The 25,954-nt window shown below is 43.3% G+C and overlaps 1 protein-coding gene across 1 annotated transcript in view; it reads left to right on the top strand.

The window, feature by feature from the left end:
- Positions 1 to 2,815: 2,815 nt before the first annotated feature.
- Positions 2,816 to 25,954, top strand: part of RORA (RAR related orphan receptor A) — a 101,916-nt gene continuing 78,777 nt past the window's right edge. Inside the window, exon 1 of the mRNA XM_082647531.1 lies at positions 2,816 to 2,955. Within this exon, the coding sequence (XP_082503657.1) occupies positions 2,925 to 2,955 (31 nt within the window). The 5' untranslated portion in view covers positions 2,816 to 2,924. The remainder of the gene's footprint in view (positions 2,956 to 25,954) is intronic.

Raw genomic sequence — 25,954 nt, 5'->3', positions numbered from 1 at the left:
TTTTTTTTTCCAGAACACTTGGTAAAAATTTTTCAAATGGAAAGAATATACTGCTTAACACTGTTTTTCCCCCATAGCAGGCACCCCAGGAGTGTGTATTTAATGGAATCCAAATAATTATTCCTGCATTTCAATATTTAGCTGGTAAAATTCTGCACTGAAATGTGCATCTTTTTTGGCTCCAGTTTAGTAGTATTGAAGGGAAATACAGATCCTTTCATTCCTGACTGATTTACTTGGTTGAGGACGTATAACTCTGTAGAAAAGTTGTATTCCAAGAGGCTTTAAAAAACCTCTTGTTTTTACTTTTGAAGTTTCACAAGAGCTTTGTGTTAATATAAAGAACACTAATATACCCTGGGTTGAAAGCTGTGTTGAAAGTAAAAGAATACATTTATTAGAGGCATGTATTACAAATAGCATCTAGCCACACAGGAAGGTTACGACAATATCTGAAATTCTGTTGCTCATTAGTTGTAGGGTGAGAATGAAATACATTTCTAAAGGGCAAGGTCAATATTACATTATCCTGGAAATGTCTTTGTTAAATAAATGTGTAAATATTTCAAATAAGTATTGTGAGAATATATTTCTATTGGGGACATATCTATAGGATGAATGATTCTTCTTGTAATTGCAGGAGCACGTGTCATGTTACATGTCATTCCCGATTACCGATTTCATTTGAAATGGCCTGGAAATAAATACCAATTACTAGTAATGTAAGACTATTTACCTTGGAGTCAGATGTCTGACAGGCAGACCAAATGGATTTGGTCATTTTCAAAGCATTATTTTCTAAAGCAGCATGCTGTTTTAAAGTAACACTGAATTTTCAGAGTGGTATATCTGGATTCGTTTGCAGCGAGTATGGACAAACACCCCTATGAGCAGGCACTCTCTGATGTTTTTCCATCCTTTAACAATACAAAGGATAGAAAATCATATCCAGGACCTACCAACAGGACAGCTTGGCATTACCCATCCTTGTTAAAGTCGTTAGGATGAGGGAAATCAAGAACCAAATATGAAGGATAGTGTCAGTGTAACTGAGGGGTGTTGCCTCACTGGAAGATGCAGTTGCATCATGGGAACGTGGTGTGACTTAATTTCATCATTATAAACATCACAGTGGGTATGGTTGATTCATTTGAAACCCTTGTCCACTTCGCTATGGCTGCGCAGCTGAGTTAACATGGGTAGATCTTGACTCCACGTTTTTAGGATTTCTTATTTTTGTGGTTTTATTTGGGGAAAACTCTAAAGAAAAAAACTGTGTTGGGATGACTTTAGTTGAAATCAAACTTTTATAAAGCTGCAGCTTGATTTAATGTACGATGAATTTTTTTTTTTTGACCTTCTAAATCAGAGCGCTCTGTAAATTTTGCCTTGAAGGGGGATGCGGGGGTGGGAGTGTATGAATCCTAGTTTTTCCAGTGCTGATTGTCTGCATGTGTTTTAAATTATGGGCCAACTCAGAGTCAAGGACAACTCGGTTATATGGGAAAAAATGTTAGGACTCTCCTTGTTTAACTACCATGAATGCAACAACTAATAACCATCTAGTATTTGCGTTGTAAATGGAGACACAGGCCATCAGAAAAGAAAGCAGAGTTGAAATTGTGTGAAGGAACTGGAGTAGGTAACAAACTTGGCTTTTGATAATTTTTTCTGCTACACTCAATACTGTTGACAAGCCTGCAGAAATTTTAAATAACACAGACTATGGGTATGTAGCATCTGAAATTCATAGTAAAGAGATTCATCTGACAATAATATCATGATTTAAGTTTCCACAAGACCAGTAAAAAGGATTGTTTGGAAGGAATTAGGTCTTAGCTGCAAGTTAAAATTCACAAAGTTGACCTTTAGAGGTTGTTTGCTTTTTTGTTGCTGTTGTTTTTTTCTTTTTTGTTTTTCCTGTCCAAAGTACCACAACATCTCATTTTTAGGGTATGAAAACTAGAACCTTTTCCACTTGTAGATTGGTTCTCTGGAGAGAATGGTGGATATATGGAAGAGCCTGGGAAATTAGTGGCTCAAATCGGCTGGCGACGTTCATTTAGGTGATTCACACAGAGTTTTCTGCTCTCCTTCCAGGTATCAGTGGTCCTGGGGGAAGGGAGAGGTGTAAACCAGGACCTTAGGTGTAGGTGTGATGAGAAATATCATCGTCTGGGTGGGTGGAGTTCCCCCTTCCCAGGCCGAGCCTCCCAGGATCTTACTGAGGAGGCGCTTACTCCACTCCCTGAGCAGTCCGGATGACTGCGTTCTCCACGGCCCCCGGAGGGGGCTTTACCTTCCGAATAAAGCTGGGGTGATCTGGGAAATTGGAAGTGAGGGTGACTACAACACCCCCCGCCCCCGCGCCAGACCGAACAAACCCCTCTTTTCCGCCAACGAGTTGGCACAGTTATCACCCCTGGGAGATCCGGAAAGAGAGCAGGAAAGTAGCGTCTGGTTGCGCCCCTCTAGCCCAAGAGGTGCGGGAGAAAGTAGACGCGCGATCTTCCGGGCGCTGCACGCCGAAAGCGCCCGGGCGGCCACAGGTGCCCAGGGAGGCGAGGAGAAGGCCGGGGGCCCGGGTGCGGGCCGGGGGCGTGGGAGGGCAGCGCCAGCGCGGGTGCGCCCGGGAGCCGCCGCCGCTCACCTGCCCGGGGGGGCGGGGCGGGGCGCGGCGCTAGGGCGCCCCCGCCTCCCGCCGCCCGCCTCCCGCCCGGGGAGGAAGCGGAGGGGCGCGGTGTAAACAGAGCGGCGGCCGTGATGTCAGCCGGTCACATGGAGCATCTTATGGCTCGGGATGGCTCTCGGCGGACGGGCAGCTGCGGCAGCTGCTGCTGTGGCTCAGGCGGCGGCGGCGGCGGCAGAGGGGGCTCCGGGGTCGGACCATCCGCTCTCCCTACGCTCTCCGCACCGCGGCTTAAATGATGTATTTTGTGATCGCAGCGATGAAAGGTGAGCCTGGGCGCCCCGCCGGGGCCGGGTGGGCTGGCTGCTCCGGGGGGCGGGGAGGCGGGCGCGCAGGGGGAGGGGTGGGCGCGCCTGCCCGAGCGCACGTACTGCCCGGGGCTGGGCGCTGGAGCCCCGCCAGGGCTTTTTGGGCCCCTGCAGGGCGCCCCCTGAGCCCGGTCGCGGGATCTGCCTGCCTCCTGTCGGGGGCAAAGGCGCATGGGCTGGACCCCTCTCTTCTGTCCTCTCCGGCTTCTGTCAGTCGCCCAGGTCCGCCTGGCACCCGGCGGGGCGCCCGGAAGAAAGTTTGCTGGGAGTCGCCGCGCTTCTGGCAGGGAGGGGAGGGTCTGAGGAGCTCGGAGGAAGCCAAGGGGCGCCCGCGACGGGTCCCCAGGGCCCGCACCCCGGACAGCTCCGGCCTACGTAGGGAAGGCGCCGCGCCCGGGCCGGGCCGAGCGTGCGCCCGGGCGCGGTGTCATTCCTGGGGACTGCTCAGCGTCCCGGGCCTTGCACCCTGCTCCCCCCCGCCCCCCTCCGCCGCCCGGCGGCCCCGAGCGCCAGGGCGGCCGCCTGCAGGGGTAGTGCGGCAGGTCCGCGCTGCGTGCCCGCCGCGGCCGCTTCCGAAAGCGCGCAGGCCCGAGCGAGACGGGCTTCTGGAGCGTGCCAAGACTCCCTGGGCGGCAGCCGCAGCGCACCCTCACTTGATACTTTGGGTTGTGGATGGATGTGGGGAGGCAACTTCTCCCCCCGCACAGGATTCGCGGGCAGTGGTGGAGGTTAGACGGCGGCGAAGGCCGGCGGGCGCGGGTTAGTCGCGGCCAGACCTCCTCGTCCGGCCTTCCGCCCTGATCCGAAGTCCTTTGCCGGGCTGGTGGCGGGATGGCAGCGGGGACTGGTTGCAGAGAGGACTGGCTTCAGGTCTTCTCAGGTGAGGAGGAAAGAAACCATGGCAAGTCAGGGAAAATATAATGGGAAAGCCAAAGTTTGGAGGTGCGCAGGAACTCGCCTGCGCCGTCCGGACAAGCCGAGACACGCAAACAGCCCGAGAGAAAACTCAGCCCGCAGCCCTCCGCCGGCTCGTGCGCCAGCAGGTTCTTCGGGGCCGATAATCTGCCCGCAGACCCGGCCGCTGGGAGTGGGGATTTAGAGCCCCATCTGTTTGCGGCGGACAGGGCTCCCCTCATACGCAGCAGTTTTGCAGACCCAGACTGTCCTGCGGGTTCTGCCCATCCGTGCGGGCGCGGAGCGCTCGTTAAACGTTTGCTAAGGTTGAGGTTTTGTTGCAATCCTAGATGAAGGACACCAGTTCGGTATCTGCACTGGGTTTACTTTCGGATCACCGAGCTTTGCCTTTCTTCACTAGAGATTGGGTGGCATCTCTTTTATTAATTATTAACAGGCCGAAACGTACTGGACGCTAAGATGAGCTGCTTGAGATGAAATCTTTCTATACGACGTGCCCAGAGCAAATTTTTGTCTTTTCCCCGGTGGCTTGGGGGAAATGAAATTTAATCATTTTTAGAATATGCAACAGATAAAGGAAAGGGTAGGAGACCTCCACGTTCTTAAGCACTTAACTTTTTTTTTCTTCCCAAAATGATTTTAAGATTTTCTTACCGACTTCTTATGCAGACGAAACGTATGCTTCTCCCCTCCCCCTCTAAAAAAACTTTTATGCTATTTCCAGCGGTTCATTAATCCTGTAAGAGTAAAACGATTCAGATAACCTTTGTAGTTAAGACATTTTCTTCCGTTTTTTCTTTAAGGCGTGAAATAGATTTGGGGAGGTGTCAATGTTAATCCTTATCTATTTTATTTAGTATGATTGGTGTCGACTGAGGAAGGGTGAGCAGCTGATACTATTTCCCCTAATGAACACTAACCACCAAACAATAAGGAAAGTGCGTCTGAATGTTTTAACTTAATGTTGATGTTTCTGAGTACATAGGCTTTTGGTTTTGTAGTGCTAGCACAAAATGAAGTTCCATAGTATCCCTTAGTGATATAACCATGGGAATCACACCGCCACTATATCCCCCAAAAGCTCTAGCCCACACATTTGTCTTGGAGTGACCTCTGGCTGCCCCAAGATAATAGATGCATAGTATTGTGCTTTGCGAAAAGTAGCTCAGATGTACTGGCAATTCAGTTTTTCTATAAGCTGAGCTGCGGGGGGGCGGAGGGGGAAGGTGTAGAAATAAAATGCATTTAGACAATTAGAATATTTCATTCCCAATATCATAATATCCTGTGTCTTAATGGGATTATCTTGCTTTGGAGCTTATTTAAACTGAAGAAAAATAGTTTGTGGAAAATAAGGAATGCTGTAAATGTTTCCGTATCAGATTTAAGGGGAAAAAAAACTGTCCCAGAGTCATATTAAATACTTCCCTACTGCCTCTCAGTTTTAATAGTTAAATTGGTCCCATATGTAAGAGAGTTTGTGTAATTAGTTTTTTTATACAAAACAGAAACACTCTTTACAATCTAGTTTTTTGGTATGTGTATGCATGTGGCTGGGGGAGGAGAGAACAAGCCACCATAAAAGAGAAACATTCTCTTTGTTGGCTGATTTACTGATGTTTTTAAAACATCATTAAAGCAGGCCTTTTGAACTCACCAAAGAAGAAAATCCTTCCTCTGCATTAGTTGTCAAATAAGTTTAGGCTTAAAGTGGGCTTGTGCTTAGAAGTAATAAATCTTCATTTGAGCAACTCTAGTCTCATCCTTCAGTTTTGTTTTTGTTTAATTAACAACAGAATTCCAGTACCATTTGGATTGCTTCTTGAGCAAATGGAGAGAGCCAGAGATAACATTTATAATCAGGGGAGCACTTGTTCTACGCATCATAAAAGTGCTTTGGCCAAATGTCAGGCAGCAGCCAGTGCTGAAGGGAAATGCGAGCGCTTCATCAGTTTTAGTAGATTATACCCCCCTTTGCTTCCTAGCAGCAGAGCACTCAGCCTGTGTTCATGTAAATGGAGTTAAGGGAGTGAAGGGAGGCTTAAGGGGAATGTCTGTCCCATCATAGATTCTTCCCTCAGCACAATCCATGTACAAACACAAGGCATGTTACCGCTTTGAAACTACTGTATATGTGGGTGATAAGGGGTATTTCCAACTCTAGTAAATGTGATTTTATAGTTTTAAAGAATTTGGCCTTTCTCTTTCCCAAATGAAATTTGAATTTTATCCCTCGTCTTATTTTAAGTACTGTGTCAGTGGTATCCCTTAGCTGGGATTTTTTTTTTTTCCATTTTCATGACCTTTGATGGGTAGGATTGGAAGAGGGTGATGGCTGGATCTTGGAAAGAGAAAACTCAAATAGCTATTTCAGACCCCAGAGTGCTTAGCAGACAAGGAGAGGTCAGTTCTTTTAAAGACAAAGAGGATCTCTGAGTCCATTTGTCCACTGGGTGAGGAGGGAGCTCGGACCTTCTATGAAGTGGAGAATATTTTAGAAGCACCATTTTCATGAGCAGTCTCTTGATTTTACATATTTCAATCACATCACTTTCAATTTATCATAAGTAAACCACTTTGCCCTCGATTTGAATTGAGTACCATATAATTTCTTTAATGCTGCCCAGTTATAAAATAATACAATTTCTAAACAGACTTAGTCCTTTAAATATATATATGATTTAAATATTAGGGCTTTTTTTTTTTTTTTTTTTTACTATCTAGTAGATATATTAGTAAATATATTAATAGTTCTTACTAGACTCCTTTTTTTCCCAACCTTTCCCTCCCAGCCAAGTGAATCACAATAAAATGGATGAGGTCAGCAAGTAGATAATTGCAAAGCATCAGCAGTAGCACCTAGCTACTTTGTAATTTGCTCTGGGGCACCTAAGAAAATAATATTCACAAATGACCATTTACTGGGAGAAAAAGTTACTGGATGGTTAGATACATAGATAGATAGCTAGATCTGCACAGGTAGAGTTGAGTTTTCTTAAAATCTTCTCAGCTTATTTTAGTAATCAATAAACCCCTTGTGTTGAACTAATCTATGAATACTTTGTCATAGAAATTTTCTGCATGGATTCTAAGTATTCACAGTGTTTATTAATAAGAAATCAAGCCCGCCTTAACCTATATATTTCATATTTATTAATTAAAAAAACCATAATTAGATGCTCAGAGTTAGCCTTTATGTTTCTGTGCTTTAAAAATAATAATAATTTGGAGGGGTCCACCAGTGACAACACAGATGTGAATTCACATTTGATATTATCTCAAAGACCACATATTGACCCTTTGAGGAATGATTTACTTATTCTCTCTCCCTCCTCTAGCTCCTCCACCAACGATACCTCCCTTCCACACCAGCCCTTGAGTCATGGCCTTAGAGATTTGCAGTCAGAGATTTTTGTATCTGTCAGTATTGTCTGTGACATGATTGATCATGGTTTTTCTGTTCATTGTCAGAGTGCTATATCCGGAAATAAGAGGTCTAAATAGACAGATACTAGCATATATTAGCCAACAGGCAAAACGCAAGAAAGCAGTTGAAATCTTTTGTTTCTGGATTTTCTGAGCTGCATTTGTTAGCCCTCATCATAATATAAGGAAGAATTATGATGACTTTAAAATCTTTGTATAAAAATTAATGTCAAACCTGTTCCCTAGGTTTGCCAGCGATTTCATTTTTTGCCTTTGATTTCATTGCCTCTGAAATTTACTAAGCATTTCATAAACAAATCGCAGTTTGATGTTAATCTATATTTGTTTTCTGCTTTATGGTTTGCAGCCATTCTTGTCGCATTTAATCTTCCCTGGGAAGTCATTGACACTGTCGTGGTTTTTAGTCGAAGAAACTGAGGCTCACAGAGGTTATGTGTTGGTTAGCCAAGCTTGACAAGTGAAGCGAGGGCTAGAGCCCTAATTTCTACTGTCTTCGCGCTGCCTCCCCTGGAGGAAGCTGTGAAAATGTCCTGGATATAACTTTGTCTCTAGTTAGTGGAAATTATAACTCTGGCGTTTATAAGGGAAAAAAATAGATTCAATTATGTAATGCTTTGCTGAGCCTAATATCTTTAAATTACTATTTAATAAAATCAATTTGGTACAAATAGGGTTATTCTTATTTGCTTACCATTAGCTCTCTTCATCCACGATTTTCATTAAGTCTGCTTCTTGTAAGATGATCTGAGTGAAATGTAAGCATTACTTTCCTAAAGAATATGGAATACTATGAAATGCAGCTAACCTGTGTAACCTAACTCCATTATGAGAAAATCGAGCTGGAGACTTATCTATATGGTCCACTTAGCTTTAGGCAAAGGGAGCATTCAAAAACGCATCTTCTAAATTTCATATCCCTTTATGGAGTAGAAAACTCATGAATCCTTGGGCTTGTGAGTGCTGTCCTGGTTGTTTCCATGACAGCTAACGGGCATGATCATGGGCGTATTCTTGAGAAATCTGTTGTCTTTTAGAAAATCAGAGTCAAAGTTTCCAAGTAGATAGATCTGCAAAAGCTCATTTCTCACTTGATGGGGGTTTATTTCTCTGGCAACTGGATTGAGTGGTCTTTGCCTGAAAGCAAATAAGCATCATTTCATAGAGTCTCAGGGAGAGCAGAAACCTAAAATGTCATTCAGATACACACCCTCTTGGCATTTGGTTCCTCTCCACGGCGTTCCTGGCAAATTGTCTGGTTATGCTTGAACACCTCCTATGATGGGGAGCTCACTATCGTTAGAGGAAGCTTATTCCATCTTGAATAAGAAAATTATTTTTATTTCAAGCATAAGTCTCTCTTTTGTACTTTTAATCCCTCGATTCTGATCCTTTCTTTTGGGGCTGTGTACAATACAATTTAATCCATCTTTCATATGAAAGATTGAAAGATTGTCAGTTATTTGAAGACTAAGTATGAAACACACACACACCCTCCCTCAATCTTTGCTGTGTGTCTCCACTCCATTCTGTTCACAGTCAGCCTTCTAGCAACCTTGGTCATTTTTTTCCTCAAGCACATTTCAGTTTGACTAGAACCTCTTGAAATTTTGTACCACAACCCGAGTCCTAGTTGTGATATGATTGACTCAGCACTTAACCCACCATGTAGTAAAGAGAAAAGAGTTTAAATTTTGTTTTAATTTTTTTAAGATTCATAAGCTAGGTTGTATCTTTTGAACGTCATGACTAGCCTTTGTGCTACCGTTGTAATTTGTGAAAGTGGACCTTTGACCTACTTAGAAATACTTTTGGATGAACTGAAGTTGATATTAAATATCCAAGAAAATCAAAGATATTGAAAAAATAATTAAAGGAACATGAGAAGCATTTCTGAGGTGTTTTTCGCCAAAGTAGTGTGTCAGAGCTGAAATAAGGCTGCCCTCTAGTGGTTACTTTCTCATGGAATGCTAAAAGCGGTAACAGTGCCAATGCATTTCCCATCAGGCTAGTGGAGAAGGTCAAAGGTTGAAGTTATTTTCTCGATTGCTGTGGGACTTTCTACATCAGATTCAAAAGTGTAATTTATTGTTTTGCATGGTTGTTAGAAATGCGTCTGTGGGAGAGATAATGAATGTTAAAAGTTTGCTTGGAAGGGAATTTTTTTTTAAACTTAAGATAAAGTTGATTTATAAAATTCTGTTTGGCTCCATATTAAAGTTAAATATTTAAGTGAGATTTGGTTTGTGAGTAAACAATTATGACCTTTGTGGTAATCCTTGGGTTTTTTTGTTGTTTGGTTGTTTGTTTTTAGAATTTCAACCTCAATTCTATTCCTCTACCCTCGAATATTTTTTAAAAAGAGATTGTCAGTCATTTTGATCAGAGAAATCTGGCATCTTCCCTTTTTAAATCTAAAGCTTTTTTTTCTTTCAAAAAAGGGAAACATTTAGAAAGAAGTAAACTATTGTTGATATTTTTGGCAATAGAGCAATTTTTCAATGGATGCAAAACTATTAACCCGCTGGTTTCTGAAGTCTTAGGGTTAGAGCATTTTATTCACTTAAGTATATACAACTTGCCAAAGAAATTGAGTATATGTTACACAGGTTTTTAGAACATTATATCATTTATGCTTTAAAACAGTGCACAAAGTAGAGATAAGCATTCGTTTGTGTAATTTTTAGGATAATAGATAATACAAGTGAAATGTGTGCTTAGATTTCAGTGGTATATTGAGTGTGAAACTATTACGAAACAATCTGGTTTCTGTATTGGAATCAAAGAAATGATTATTGACCTTCCTATTTCCTTAAATATCTTTTGTTACTGATGCTACGGGGAGAGATGAGAATTCAAGTTTACGTGAATTTTGCATTGCTCAAGTAGTCCAGGCTTCTGAGCTGAGCTAGAATAACCAGGGTGATCTTAATGACAGATAATCACCAGGATTTTAAAGGACGACAGTGCTTACTTGTTCCTACCGGAAAGATTAAATTGCATCTTTACATGAAAAAGAAGGAAGGGAATTTTTAAAAAGTCAGGAAAACCTGCTGTTTAAACCTTTTCATCATAGAAATAAGGTAGTGGTTCAGAAGTGAAGACTTGTGGTTAAGTTTCAGATCAGTTACTGAAGCAAACCGTTTTTCAAACTGCGCCACCCAGAAGTGTGATTCTTTTACCACATGAGAAATATTCTCTTTTTCACAGAATGTTATTTTCATTTTGCAGTCGTAGGGTTTTTTTTTCTTCTTTTCTTTATCTCATGTCAAATCTTCGGTAGAACCCTGGGTATAAATAACGAAATAAAGTTGTTTCAGCAAATACTTATTAAGTGCCTATTGTGTGCTACGTTGTTGCCACCTGTGTGCTTTTATAATAGAACAAGGACACCTTCCTCCCTATCGTGTATCTTAAGCCATGAATCAGCGTTTAAAGACATGCACTGAGAAATTGCCTGCCATGCTTAACTAGAGAAAGCTGCTTTAAGACTTTTGAGCTTATAGGTTTGTAGTTTCTATGAAGTCCATGCCATTTAAAACAAAGAGTTTGTAACACTCAATGAAACATTAATGTAATTGGATAAAGTTAATCCTTCTATTTATGTGTGAACATGATTCCCTTCCAAATAAGCCATAGGGTAGCTCTAAAATCCTGCCTAAGCAGTGGCTCTGAAACTTTGGAGAGCAACCCATAACCAGAAGAGTTGCAAAGGCAGATTTCCGGGTCCCACCCATGGAGACCCTGATTCTGTCAGCCTGGTCTTCCCAACCCAAGAAGGTATTTAAAAGGTGTCTCAGGTGTTGCCAGTTCAGATGGTCCTCCTCACTCCCTCTGTGAAACCTCGCCCTTGCCTGTCAGAGCTCAGATGGGCAGCAGAATCCTCCAACCCTTCAATGGTTCCCAAATATCATTGATCTTCACGGTTAGCTGAGAAGCATTTAAAAAAACTAAGTGCCCGGTCTCTATCACCACCTATATGGATCACGATTCCGATGGTCTGGGGAGAGGCCAAGGAATCTGAATTTGTAAATCTCCCCTTGGTGACTGAGGATCTGACAGGTTTGGGAACTACTGCTCGGGTCTAACCCTCTCCTCTTACTAGTGAGGAAAGGATGCTCAGGTCAGTGATATTAAGGTAAGCCTAAACTTTCCTTTGAGGCCACTGAAATCTCCTTTCAGAGTGGGTGAGGTGCACACCATGAGCAGTTTCTGCCATTGTTTGGATGTTATTAACACATTTGAGATATTCTTCTGATTATTTCTGGCCTTTCTATCAACCAGTGTGTAGGAAAAAAGTGGGCAGGCTCCCAGTCTGTTACCCCAAATGATCCAAACAGAAGAGGCCCCTGTGATGCTTTCTCAACCCTGTATTCCTTTTCTGCATAAACCTTGCCCAGGAGCTCTGGCCTTCTAGCCCTCAGTGAGCCCCGAGGCTGGGTCTTGCCACCATTGTGACCACTCAGTGGGGCAGGCTGGGGATTGTGCCTCAAAAGTCAAGGCCAACTCCAGTGGCAACAGTGATGCCTCTTCTATGTTGCTTTTTTTTCAGCAACAAAGTCCAGGGTTCAGAGCCCTGCAAGTTGTGAATGCTTCCTATTTATAAGGTGATGTTTCTCAGGCCCTGAGCACCTGGTGTGTATCTGCCCCCCTCCAGGCACTGGAATGGCGAAGTTTGAATGACACAGACACCACACTGCCTTTGTGCAACTTAGATTCTAGTCTGGTGAGACAGAAAAGTGGAACTACTCTGGCTGATGGTGGAGGAAGGCTGACCCCCTTCTGCACCAACTCCAGCCCCTCCTTCTTTGGAAAATGGCGGTGCCGTAGCCCATCATGTGGCAGATGTGATGTTGCCATGGGGGCAACAGCAAACACAGCAGGCTTCACCTCTGGTCTCTTCGAGTGTATGTTCTCGTGGGAAGAGGTAGATAATACCTAAGTAAACATATAAATGAACTAGATAAATACAGATAGTGACAACAGCTCGGCCAACATAGAAATTGTAATGGCTTAGAATTGCTTATGGCCTCATGGATGAACAGCAGGGAATGAAATCCAAGAATTTTTTCTAACCAGTGATGAATGTTGTGCCGTAGACCCAAGAGGGAGTTTAGAGGTCATCTGGTCTCTTAGTTCTCAGCCTTGTCTGCCCACTAGACTGTCTAGAGAGCTTTTTGAAAAACACCAGCCCAGGCTCCACTCCTGGAAGCTCTGATTTTATTGGTCTGAGGTGGGTCTCAAGTATTGATAATTTGTTAAAGCTGTCCAGATGATTCTGGTCGAGAAACCTCTGAGGTCCAACACCCTTATTTGACATGTGAGTCGTCCGTCCCCGGTGCAGGGCAGTAGTGTTGGATGGTGGAACCCCCCACCCCCACCCCCACCCCCATGTAGGGTGGGAGAAGACATGGGTTCTCCTGCCAGGTCAGGCTACCTCAATTGCTCACTTTCCCCATTTGTAAAATTAGGGGGAATTGATAGCCATCAAGAGCTTTTCCAGCTCTCTCATTCTGTGAAAATGTTTGTCTTAAAACAGAAGGAAAGGTCTGGCTTCTCGTCCAAGACTGGGAGGAAGAAAACAAATACACTCTAGTTTCCTTATTCCTTGTCTCAACCCCTAATTGCTAGAGGTCCCTTCATCAACTGATCGGTTCTTTTGGGGAGTGAAAATTTAAGGTAGAAAGAGGTAATTACTTTCTGCCAATTATTTAAATAAATTTAAGAATAAGCAAGCTTTCATTAATATTTATGCCCTGATTTAGTTCTGGTAAATTAGTCATACCTTATGTATCAAATTCTAGCCCAAAGCGTTTTTTGATGGTTGAGTTAAAACCGAGGAGGTCGGGGTAGGGAGGTTGCTTAAAAATGGAAGCCCTGGAATAGTCTTAAGCATCACACACCACAGTAATTTTATTCCTTACCAAATATTCCAGGCCAGAAACCCAAAGACATTGAGTCTCTCCCAATATATTGTTTGCAGTTTTTTAACAAGCAGAAACAGTGTATCTCTCCTGTGTTGCCAGCTTAATAAAAGAAAACTACAAAACTAAGTTCTATCATGAAAAATATTCTGCTTCCTCATCCGTGACCCTGTATCTCTAAGAACTTGGGTTTCGTTGAAACATTTATTCAGAAAGATACCAGTTCATTATAAACCAGCATGGTGTGATGTAAGCACCTTAACTTTATTTCCTTTTTGTGTGGAATCTCCCAGCGGGGTTTGATAATATTCGGCAGTTGCACAAATGAGAAAGGAGTTTGAAAAGTAAATCTGATGGGAGCCGGTAAATGAAATCAGAGCCGTGTATTTTTCAACAGAGATTTTTTGAGGATGAGCACATTGCCTGTTTGGCATGTATATATTTAAGAAATTGACACATGTTGATATACATCCATATGTTCTCCTTAGACAGAAAATTATAGAAAGCCATCTTCCTGTAACTTAAGCTACATCCATAATAGCAAGCACCTTCTGAAAATGATACCGTTTGACAAAATAATTGGCAGAAATCTATTTCAAAAGCAATGTTTCTATCACAAGCATAATCATGTAGAACAGAAGTGTTTTGTTTCCCCCACTGCAGAGAAACACAGTCATTTAATGTGAGTCAAGACTTCTCAAAGTTTTGGCAGACTTTCTAAGCCCCCTGTTGCTGTTGCATTCAGAATCCCTTTTAAAGTGGCTTGGAAGTTTCTGTATGATTTCAATGGCTGCTTAGGGGAAATATTGGCTAAACTCCTCATTTTGACTGTTAAGATGGCTTGAGTGTTTTCAGAATGTTTTCATTTGCTAGAAATATGTTTTGCGCTCAGGCTTCTCTTGTTGCAGAAGGTTGGTTACCAGCCGTCTGATGACGCCTCAGGGTGTTTACAGAAGATGTGGGTGCTATAGTTATATTTGAGCACAGCCCTCCTCCAATGAAGTGTGTGGTAGTCAGCAGAAATGCGAAAACATGTACTTAAGGATTGATGCTTGTAAGAGATGTGCCGTAAAGAAAAACGGTTGTTCAGATGTACGACATGACTGACAGCTCTCCTTGTAGGCATGCTAGTAACAATAAAGTCTAGAAGTTCAACATCAAAGCGATCACAGCTTACTCCACCAGTGACTTACACATCAAAGAGAGAGCGCAAGACAAAGGAAGTGCACCGAGGTGTGTTTTTCTGCCTCGTAGCCAGATGCTCTGGGGTAGCTCCCAGAGCTCCTTTCTTGAATGCAAAGTGATTTTTTTGCAGATCAGCGTCTTCATTTCATAAATGACCAGGAATATAAAAGGAGGGCAAATGAGCTCTATAATTGCTCCCCGTCGCTCTAAGTTTGGTTAGGAGAGACTCATCGCAGGAGAGATTGGTCTCTGGTTTCCTTAAGAAGCGAATTGTGTACCGGCATGGGCAGCTCTAACTTCACCTAATAGGGTCCAAGGAATTATTCACAAAATAAGAGAGTACAAATTGGATACATTTCAAGTTGGTTGTTTTGAATTATGCTTGACATAAAACTAGACCTAAGTTTCTGGAGTTGTCCCCACCGGCACTCCCCCACACCCTTGCTTTTAAATTTTTTAACATTCGCCTTGTGGGTGGATTTTTTGCTGAATCAGGTGTGCGTTACCTAACAGGTGTGTGTGATAATGAAATTTAGACCTGTTACACCGGCTCTTAATTAGTCGCCAGATCGGTGCCTCAGTTCTGTCAAGCAAATGGTGTGTACTCCAGAATGCTAACGGTAGAACGGGAAGAAGAGTCTGGATTTGACTTCCCCCCCCCCCCACTTCTTGTTATTAAATTGAAAATAAAATTAACCATGGAAGCATTATGGGTGGTTTGAAATAATGTGCTTTTTTTTTTTGCTTGCCTTTGACATTTGAAGTTCTTTTATAGTTCATCTTCAGTAATTTACTCATTTTTAAATGCTATCGAAAAATAGTAGTGTTCTGCGTAGTCATTAATAAATACAAAGCAGCTTTCTCAAGGCTCTAGGGAGACCTAATAAACAACTGTGTTACTAATTGATGCTATACTGAGCTGACAAAAGTAGTGCATCGGTAAACAGAAGTTAGAAAGCAAGAAGTTAAAGAACTATAGGGGATTATGTAGACATCAAGGGTTGGAAATTATAATAAGGCCTCTTTAGGGGAGCATTAATTTGCATGTGGCTGAATTAGGACACCCAATTATTTCTGAGGACACTATGAGGAGCTCATCCAAAATACCCCCGAAGTGAAAAGGTTTGGGAGGGTTGGGAGTTAGACGGGATAGAAGGGGGACTGAGCATGTCATATTTCCTATAACTCACAGTAGTTTTCCCAATAGCTTGTTAGAGTAGCTTTCTTTGTTAGGGAGAAAAATGCTGATGAACTCAAGAGTACTGCAATTTCTTTGTTCTATACACACTATTTATGTTGGATCGCCACAATGGAATTTTTTTTGAGCAGGGAGGGCAGGAATGTGGAGACAGAAATAAACCTTTTAAATCTTCTTTCTGTGAACCCCACAAGGACATAAGCATTGAACAGATTAGAGAGTGGATTTATACTGGTACTATCCACCACAGCAGTGGTCCTCAACGTGTGATCCAGGCACCCCTGGGGGTCCCCAAGGCCCTTTCAGGGGTTCCAAGAGATTAAAACTCTTTGCATAATAACACTAAGACATTATTAGCCCTTTTGACTGTACTGGTCATTTGCATTGATAGTGCCAAAGCCCTGGCGGGTAAAACTCCTAATACCTTTGCAGGAATCAAGGCAATAGTCATTTTTGCTATTACTGTGGACTTGCTGGTAACAAAACATTACCAACTTCATTTGAGACTGTCCTGATGAAGCAGTAAAAATTATTAAGCTTCTTAAATTTTGACCCTTGAGTACAAGTCTTTTTGACAAAATGGGAAGTACACATAAAGTACAGAGCGCTTCTGCTCCGTACCGAAGAAGGATGTTGATCTCCAGGGAAAAGTACTTGTGCCATTGTTCGAGTTAAGAGCTGAACTCACTGCTTTTTGAATGGAATGCCATTTTCTTACTAGAACCACTGACGGCAGTTGTTCAGACTTACGTGTATGTCCTACATTTTCTCAAAAATGAACCAAGTAAGCTCATCATTTCAAGAAAAATAGTTGACAATATTTATTACTAATAGATTCAAGCTTTCAGGCAAATATTAGAATTTTGTAACACTTGTACCCAACACCGTGAACCTGACAGCATCCTAATACATAAAAAATTTTCTGATGATGTAGGTGGTGATATCAATAAATGTGATTACTTGATAGAATCCCATTTGGTAATGCAACATGTCAACATCTGGAAGAGCTGCATAACTCATTGAACTAATAGCTTCCAAGTGACCAAATGCATGCCATTATAAAAATATGGACGGGTGTAAAAGATTCATTCAAAGTACAAAATATACCAGTGTATTTGAATTTAACAGAATACAGAAAATTACTGGTATGGTTTCAGGTTCCATATTCCAACTAACCTTTAAGAAACTACCACTTGTTGAGTTTTGGTGTAGTGTCAAAGAAGAAAATCCAGAATTATTTGAAAAGCCCAGTAAAATGCTCCTCCCTTTTCTAGCTGCATATCTGTGTGAGGCCAGAATTTCTTCACGTACTTCAACCATAAGAACACAACAGATTGAATGCAGAAGCAGACATGAGAATCTACCTGTCTTCTCTTAAGCCAGAGATTAAAGATGCAAAAATAGTGGCATTTTTTACTAACTTTTTTGTTTTGTAAATATATATTTAAATACTTTATGTCAATATGTAATGAATTTATTCCTGTTATTTTCAAATTAATTATAGATAAATATTGTTAAATGTTCTGTTTTAATTCCTTGTGCAGTAATTACTGATATCTAGCCCACATAAACAGAAGCTCTCTTAAGATCATGAAATGATCCAGACACCAAAAGTTTGAGAACTGCTCTCTACAATTTACTCTAGGAGACACAGAAGATTTTTTTTTTTTTTTTTTTGCTGTACGCGGGCCTCTCACTGTTGTGGCCTCTCCTGTTGCAGAGCACAGGCTCCGGACTCTCAGGCCCAGCGGCCACGGCTCACGGGCCCAGCCACTCCGCGGCACGTGGGATCTTCCCGGACCGGGGCACGAACCCGTGTCCCCTGCATCGGCAGGTGGACTCTCAACCACTGTGCCACCAGGGAAGCCCAAGGGGCTTTAAATTTATACAGATTTAACAGATAAACCCCCAATTATATATTAAACAAAGCACTTTCAAACATGAATTCAAGAACAAATTTTCTAATCCCTGTTTTCTTTATAACGTTATTTCCTCTTTTTTGGCCATGTAAGACCATTGCTGGGGGTTACCTTTTTGTTGTTTCCTTTTTTAATAAAACAGAGGTTTGGCATAAAATTGTGGTTCATGGAGGCTTTATGATTTATCTTTACCAACTAAGAGGCACGCAGGTCTTGGTTCCATGTAGTTACCTACCAGCAGACCATCAGTTGACTGGAAGCAAATGTATTTTGGCACATTGTGCATTGCTAGGGTCTTGCTCCTGACTCCTCTTGCCAAGAGAAGAGTTGGTGCCCCTAGAGCCAGATCAGCGTCAGAGTACTGGGTTACCTCGCTCCCGACATGGTCTTATTAGCCAATTAAAGGTTAGGCTGAAACACACTCACTGTGTAAACAGTGGTTGTGCAATGGCCCAGAGTGAGGCTGGCCAGGAGAAAGAGTGCCTCATTTCCTCTTGGATCTGCCCAAAAGCAGGAGGGCTAAAGGAGAGTGAGAGAGTGAAATGGTCTCACGTCAGAACAACATGCAATGATGACGTGAGGGAAGGACGGGAGCGGAGAGGAAGAGAACAAAAGACAGCGTCCTCTCTCCTTAGAAAGGCTGTGGGGAAGGCAAAGCCCTCACCTTTGTCAAAAGGGTTAGAGAGCGAACTGCATGCCTACTTACGGTTACAAAGAAAACAAAACTTCCTCCAAATTTCCGAGATAATTAATTCTCTTTGAAGGAAGATGGCTCTTTTTAGGCATTGTATTTTATTAAATTTCTAATATTTTCCTGCTAACTGAACTTAAAATAATAAGTTTTATACCTTCAGTTTTGCATTAGTCAGTGGTTTTGACCCAGGCACAGAAAGACTAAAAACCAAAAGGCATTTTTTTTTCTTGATCTCAAAGTGTTTACTGTGAAAATTCATCAAGCTTACATTTGTGAGTTGGGCCTATTTCTGTGTATGTTGCACTTCGACAAAAAGCTTACTAAAGGGCTTCCCTGGTGGCGCAGTTGTTGAGAGTCTGCCTGCCGATGCAGGGGACACGGGTCCGTGCCCCGGTCCGGGAGGATCCCACGTGCCGCGGAGCGGCTGGGCCTGTGAGCCATGGCCGCTGAGCCTGCATGCCGGGAGCCTGTGCTCCGCAACGGGAGAGGCCACAACAGTGAGAGGCCCACATACCGCAAAAAAAAAAAGCTTACTAAAGGGTGGGGGCATTCTAGTACCCTTTGTGTAAATAAGACACTCACAGTACTGAAAATATTCTCTGGACTCCAGGCTTTGGAATTTTTCACTGCCATTTAACACACATTGCGTTTATCCTCAATTTCTTCGTACTACCGCTTCACAAACAGAAGACTGAATCTGTGACCCGACGAAAGGGAACTGAAGGCATTTGTATACTTCAAATATGTGTACAAAGCCATAAACTATATCACAATAGCCACCTTTACATTTTTCTTTTCTTTTTTTTTTTTTTAATGTTGGCTTTTGAATGATCCAGGAGGAAGGTAGGAGGAGAAAGTGAATCAGAAGACACGGTGATATTGTTATGGGTACAGGAAGTTCTTCTAAGACTTAATGCTTTCTGTGTACCTTTGAGCTCTTTGCTAAGGGTTCTGATTCTAGGTAAGGATGGCTCAGCACACTGGCTGTGTTTTCAAAGTGCATCATCTCCTATCTCAGCTCTCCCAGTGGTCTCCTGGCTTAGCAGCCCAGGGCTGAGTTGCACCACCCCCCGTCCCCCGCCCGGCTACATAGAGATCAGCGGTGCCTCTTTTCCAGACCGCCCCCTCTTCCCTCTCCCCAAACTCAGTGTTTCCATCTTGTGTCCCATTCTCTCCCAGCTCTTCCAGGTGACATGAGGGAAATGAATAAGGAAGGAATGTAAGAAATTCGGCACAAGTATAACAGCATGGATAGATCTGAAAATTTTTCCCAGTAGGTTTAAATCCCATAAATACTGCATATGCCAGCTGAAGGATCTTAGGCAAGTCGTGTAACCTCTCTACACCTCAGTTTTATCAGCTGTAAAATTAAAAAATAATAATAACATGGACCTCATATGGGTTTTGGAAAGTAGGAAGTAACACATCCAAGGTGCTTTCTACAGTGTCTCACCAGTAAGAGGTGCTTAGCCCATAGTAGGCAGTGAACAAGCATTATGATGAATACGGTCCTCATCATGTTCACGTGGGGAATGCGACACACGCCATGTACACAGATTTGAAGTTGGGGTAATGACTTCATCCAATCTCACCTCAGCTGATGCACACTGGCATTTTAACCGGGGCCTTTGCCAAAGACGTGAGTTATGTGATTTGGTCGCAAAGGGGCTGGTGGAGCGGGCACCTGGATGATATTTCTCAGCATACAACCTAAGAGACTTCTAATTCTGCACGATCCAAGCCCTACCACTGTGAACAGTAATACAAGTCCTAAGCCTGTCATTTTTAAAGTGCTTCCCCTGTGCGCCAAGCACTGTGAAGTGGATTCCCACATTTCTTACTCCTGTGAGCCTTTTACCGCCACCCCTCGGAGGCAGGGACGTGTCCAATGGCCACAGAGCTAGCACGGAGCTGCCCTTGGAGGCCAAGCCTGTCTGACCCCCAAGCCCATGTTTCGAACCTCCTTGCTGCTCTGACCCAACAGCGCAGCACCACAGTGGGAGTCTCACAAAGATACATTGTTCCAGACTCTGAGCTTGGGTGCAAACTGGGGTGGCAGGCTCCTTCGGAGCACTTTCGTGGAGTGAGAGGTAGGCAAAATACGCACAGATATTTATTGAGCATCTGCTGTGTGGCAGGAACTGTACAAAGTGCTAGAAGCAGAGAGAAGGGAAGATGTAGTCCCTGCCTTCAAGGAGCTCACAGGCCATTGAGGACTCGAGGCGGAAATAAAACCATGACACGGTCTCAGTGCCAGATTGGAGAAATGGAGAGTTTGTTGGGAGCACGGAGAAGCCCGAATCAGACTGAGGGCTTAGGAACAGCTTTCTGAGGGAGGCAAAAGCTTAGCTGAGCTTTGAAGCGAAGGAAGGTCTTCCCAACAAGGAGTAGAGCTTGGGAAAATTCTCAAAGGCTAGACAGGGAAGGAGGCGAGTTTGGGTCTGGCAAGTACTTGAGTGTGGCCTGTAGGGACTGCAGGAGATGAGGCAGCTAGAGGAGGCCAGTGGAGTTCAGAGCATGAAAGGCGCCAGCTGTCGCTCTAAGGGTGGTGTTCTTTAGAAAGGTTGACGGTAAGCCCCTGGGGGAGGTCGCCAAACATTTTCAAGGCACATGGAATTCATTAGGAACAATCAGATGTTCTCAGAATCGTCCTTTCCCTTAATCATTTCAGGGAAGGAAAACAAAAAACAAAAAACGCTTTTTGGATGTTGCAAAAGACCTTTCTATGGTATGATTTGGGTTTCTGTGCAGACACTTTGCCTCTCGTATGCTGTTGAGAGATATATGAAAGGCATCAGCCACGAGACTCCTTCAATGGATTTTTGCACTTTGCTTGTTAGAAATTGATTCCGGGACTTCATTTTGATGTCGCGAAGATGAATGGGGCAGTAGTGTTTTGGCTTGCGCTGCCAGGAGGAGGGAAAACAAGGTTCTGTGGTGCCGCAGTTCAGTCACGCTGCTTACAGAAGTAGGGCCATGAAAGGATGGAGGAGTGTGTCTTTGATACTGGAAGCCCTGTAGCCCTGTTGGTGCTACAAGTGAATGCTTAAATTAAAGGTTGGAGCCCGCTTTCAAGTACTGACTAGCAAGCAAAAAGCTCAGCCCACACTCATGCACCTACTCAAGCCGGTTAAAATAAAAATCCACTCTCGGCTAGGCTCGTGTCACAGCCAGCGTAATTATGACATGGAAGACTACTGTTTAAATTTGAGAGGCTGGAGCACACGTTTATTTAAAGCTACACTTGGTAATTGAATACGTGTTAGTCAGGACGTAGGCCCAAACTGCGAAGAAGTAAGTATCATTGCCAACTGCTTCTCAGGTTGTTTCTCCTTCATGTATTCAAGATCAGCACTTGGCACTGGGCAGATTCATCCAGAAGAGAGGTGGTTTGACTCCCTTACCTTAGGACGGGTTACTTACGTCTCTCAGCTCTCATCCACCCATGGGGATAATCATGGCATCACCTCAGTGGATTGTTTTGAGGACTAAATGAGATAATACATTTAAGGTGCTTGGCAACCATCACTGAGTGCTTCATGGTGTAGTTTTTTTGCTGGTTTTTTAAGGTTGTGACTCTATGTACTGACATATAGTTGATTTACAATGTTGTGTTAATTTCTGTTGTACAGCAAAGTGATTCAGTCATATATACACACACACACACACATACACACACACACACATTCTTTTTTTTTTATATTCTTTTCCATTATGGTTTAATCTGAGAATATTGAATATAGTTCCCTGTGCTGTACAGTAGGACCTTGTTGTTTATCTATAATGTAGTTTTATTGTCAGTATTACTTATAGATTTTTTTTTTAAACAGTGGGCAGGAGTATGACTTAAATGCCCCTCTTTTTGTCTGGCTACCAAAGATAAAGGCAGAACAATGCAGCTATTAGTAATAGCCATGGCCTTATTAGGCCCGTTGAGTTAGAGTCCCTGCATTTCTGGTGGTTAGATAATATGCTCAAATTATCCAAGTGTTTGGGAAAGCCACGGTATCATGCTCATTTTGAGAGCATGAGGTATCATGCTCATTTTGTGATTGGTTTCTCATGGGTTCTTCCCCTTGCCATAGATATTTCGAAGTCATTCTCCCTCCTTGCCCTGTATGGACCGTGTGAAATGCAGGGTAGCATGTTCTCCAACCAGTGAACCCCCTTTATACCCACTTTATACTGAGCTGCTTTCTACATTTAAGGTATTCAACCTTGCTGTGTCATTTTAAGATCCCAGAATTCAGATTACAGATACTGAGGAACAGAGGAGGGTGTGCCTAGTATCTTTTCTGCAGAATCTATGGAATCTCATGCATGGAACTTAGAGGTCAGGCCTCCGTCTCCCCATCTCAGAGTGCTGGGATTTATGACCTCTGCAGCATGCTCTGGTGTCTTTAAGTTAGGGCATTATTCTATTTATATAACTCACACTCTGCACTTTTGTGTGGATTATTACATTCTTTAAAATTTATTTATTTATTTAATTTATTTTTTGTCTGTGTTGGGTCTTCATTGCTGCGCGCCGGCTTTCCCTGGTTGCAGCGAGTGGGGGCCACTCCTCCTTGCAGTGAGCGGGCCTCCCACCTCAGTGGCCCGTCCCACTGTGGAGCCCGGGCTCCAGGCACTCGGGCTTCAGTAGTTGTGGCACGCAGGCTCAGTAGTTGTGGCTCACGGGCTCTAGAGCTCAGGTTCAGTAGTTGTGGCACACGGGCTTAGTTGCTCCGCGGCATGTGGGATCTTCCCGGACCAGGGCTCGAACCCGTGTCCCCTGCACTGGCAGGCGGACTCCCAACCACTGTGCCACCAGGGAAGTCCCAATTATTACATTTTAATGAGAAAAATAGTGAGGTCAGTTTAGGAGTTGGCACAGTGTTCTGATGAGTGAATTTTGATAACTCCCCAGCTGTATTTTTTTTTTTTTTTTTTTTTTTGCGGTACGCGGGCCTCTCACTGTTGTGGCCTCTCCCGTTGCGGAGCACAGGCTCCGGACGCGCAGGCTCAGCGGCCATGGCTCACGGGCCCAGCCGCTCCGCGGCATGTGGAATCTTCCCGGACTGGGGCACGAACCCGTGTCCCCTGCATCAGCAGGCGGACTCTCAACCACTGCGCCACCAGGGAAGCCTAGGGAGCAGGATTTTGATTGTGGAAGATGACATAGCTAAAAACAACAGTCCCTTAGCTAGTCAGGCATTTTATAGGATATTTGACCTGTAGCAACTTCAGAAGTCATCTAATCCAATCTGTGTGCTTTACACAGCAAGTACCTGGGAGATGAAATGCCCTGCCCGGGCTACGCTAGTGGCAGGGTAAGGACTGGAATCAGAGTCTCCTTACTCCTCTTCTGGAATTGTTTTCACTGATCATGTTTCATCTGAGAGCTGCAAAGAGTTTACAGTGGAATATTCTTATATCAGAGAGGGCTGTAAGTGATGTGTTAGGTCTGTTTAACTCTTTAGTAACAAAGCCATTCATTTTTATCAAAACGTCTGATTGCATCATTATTTGTGTTTTCATAGAAAATGGACAAAAATTAATTCCAGCTAAGCGTAACAGTGCAGAGAAGACCTGGGCTTTAGTGTAGTCTTTAAAACATGGAAAAGCACAGGAAACCACTTCAAATATACCATCACAATGGGTTCAGACTGTGTCAGAGAAGCCAGCAGAACGGTGTCCCTTCCTGCTGAGTGTTGTGAAAATCTATCCTCGTTGTTTGCTGTGGTCTCCCTGCGAGGGACACATCGAAATTCCTCTCCAAGGGAAAAAAAAATAGCAGGAACAGTAAATAACAACCCTCAGATAATACAGATGGGTAAACATTTCCAGCATTGATTATATAAAGTACTGTTGACAAGCCATGAGCAGGCAAAATGAGAAGACAGTGGAAAAGAGGACTTTTATCTGCCATTCAGCGCTGGGCTTGTGAGGCAGGAAAGAGAGCAAAAGACGTGATTAACATGGTAATGTACATCATTGCCTGTGTAGGATCACAGAGGGCCCTGAGAGTTATCTGGTCTGGGCCACTCCTGTTACTCCAGAGGAAACAGAAACTCAAAAAGGTTAAGTGGCTGGCCCAGTGTCACACACTTCACAGCAAAGCCAGTTTTGGAACCGTGGTCTCCTGCCTGTCAGTCCAGTGTTCCAACTGCTGTAGCATGACCCCCTAACTGAATCTATGACAGGAGCGGCATCAGGGGTACAAGATGAGACTCATAGAAACCTCTCTAAATAGATAGATGTTTTAAAGCAATCCCCAAAGGGCAAAAACTTGTTAATTCAATTTTGTATAAAATCGTAAGCTGTCATCAGATACAGAAAAGAAGGGACCCCTCAAGTATATTTAGTTATGCAACAAATATTTACTGAGTGCCTGTGCTGTAGTTGTGTGACCCGTGGTCCATGCTCAATTATCCTCTCTCTTTTCTTGGAGCCTCATACGCAGGGGGATCACTGGATCCGTCCGCTTCACCTCCCTTCTGTCTAAGGATGTCACGCTCACATCGTTCTCTACTTTTTCCTATCCCTTAATCTAGTCTTTAAATGTCAGTCTCTGTTCTCGTGTCCTTTTCTAGCCAGTGTGGGTTTCTCCTGTTTCTCTTACTCTCCATTCGCTGACGTATTTGCATCACTTTAGCTGCAGTTAATATCTGCTAAATCAAACCATGTTGGATTGAATAGCTTCCATTGATTTGTGAACAAAAGGATGCTTCAGCTGCCCAGCCTTGCTCTCTGTCCCTTCTTTGTTACCAGTAGGGTTAACTTACTCAAAACCCTCCTTGTCCTTGTCCCTCTGTTACCCCTGTATTGTTCATCCTCCCCCTGTTCAAGCCGGCTCATCCTTTTGGACTGTCGTTACTATCAACACTATCTCTTGTTTGTGGAGGTGCCTGCTATTTCATTTACTCATGATTTACTGAATGAGAAGACCAGTTGTCATTTTTCTTTGCTGTTGTCCTGTTTTTACTTTTACCCATCACCCTTCCCCCAAATTATCGTGAGGACCACAGTCCTTATTGTCATGAGCTAAGCCATATTGAGCATCTACTCCCTATTTGCTAAACATCTGAAGACTTGAATTTTGTTAAAACAAAATGGAGCCTTTGGTTTCTTTTGAGAAGGGGTGCACAACGAACAAGCCACTTCCACCGATTAATTTAATTCAACCAATTTTGTCTAAATAGTACCTCTCCCCAGAGGGAAATGATTAGATTCTATATGCCGAAAGAAGGAATTGTGAAAAGCACTAACCACAAAAAATAGGATTTTGTAAGTCGTGTCATCAGCCTATCTATTTTACACTCCAGGAAATGCCGTAATCTTGATATTTCTTTCTTAGTTCAAAACCAGTCCAACCTGAAATCCATATGAAAAATATCAAAACTCTTCCATCAGCTTTCACCTACTCCTTGCCTTTGTCACTCAACAGTTGCCCACTCTTCACCTGCAGAAGAAGCTCATCTTTTTTTACTTATACTAGGAAAGCATACAAAATCACACTGACAGGTTGCTGATAGAGCAATAATGCGTAGATTCGAGAGAAACTTGTATTCCCGGAAAAACGAAGGAAGCTCTCAGATGAGTGAGCTCTGTGTTGGAGGCCTTAGAGTTGGAGGACCGGGAGGCCCTGGACGTGGTCTGATGTGTTCTGAGGTCTGTACCTGGCCTCTCCCAGGTG

The sequence above is a fragment of the Grampus griseus genome, assembly GCF_964374135.1.
Source record: "Grampus griseus genome assembly, chromosome: 2".
In the NCBI taxonomy this organism is placed as follows: Eukaryota; Metazoa; Chordata; class Mammalia; order Artiodactyla; family Delphinidae; genus Grampus; species Grampus griseus.
Note: the sequence above shows the minus strand (reverse complement) of the source record. Positions and strands in the feature narration are given on the sequence as shown.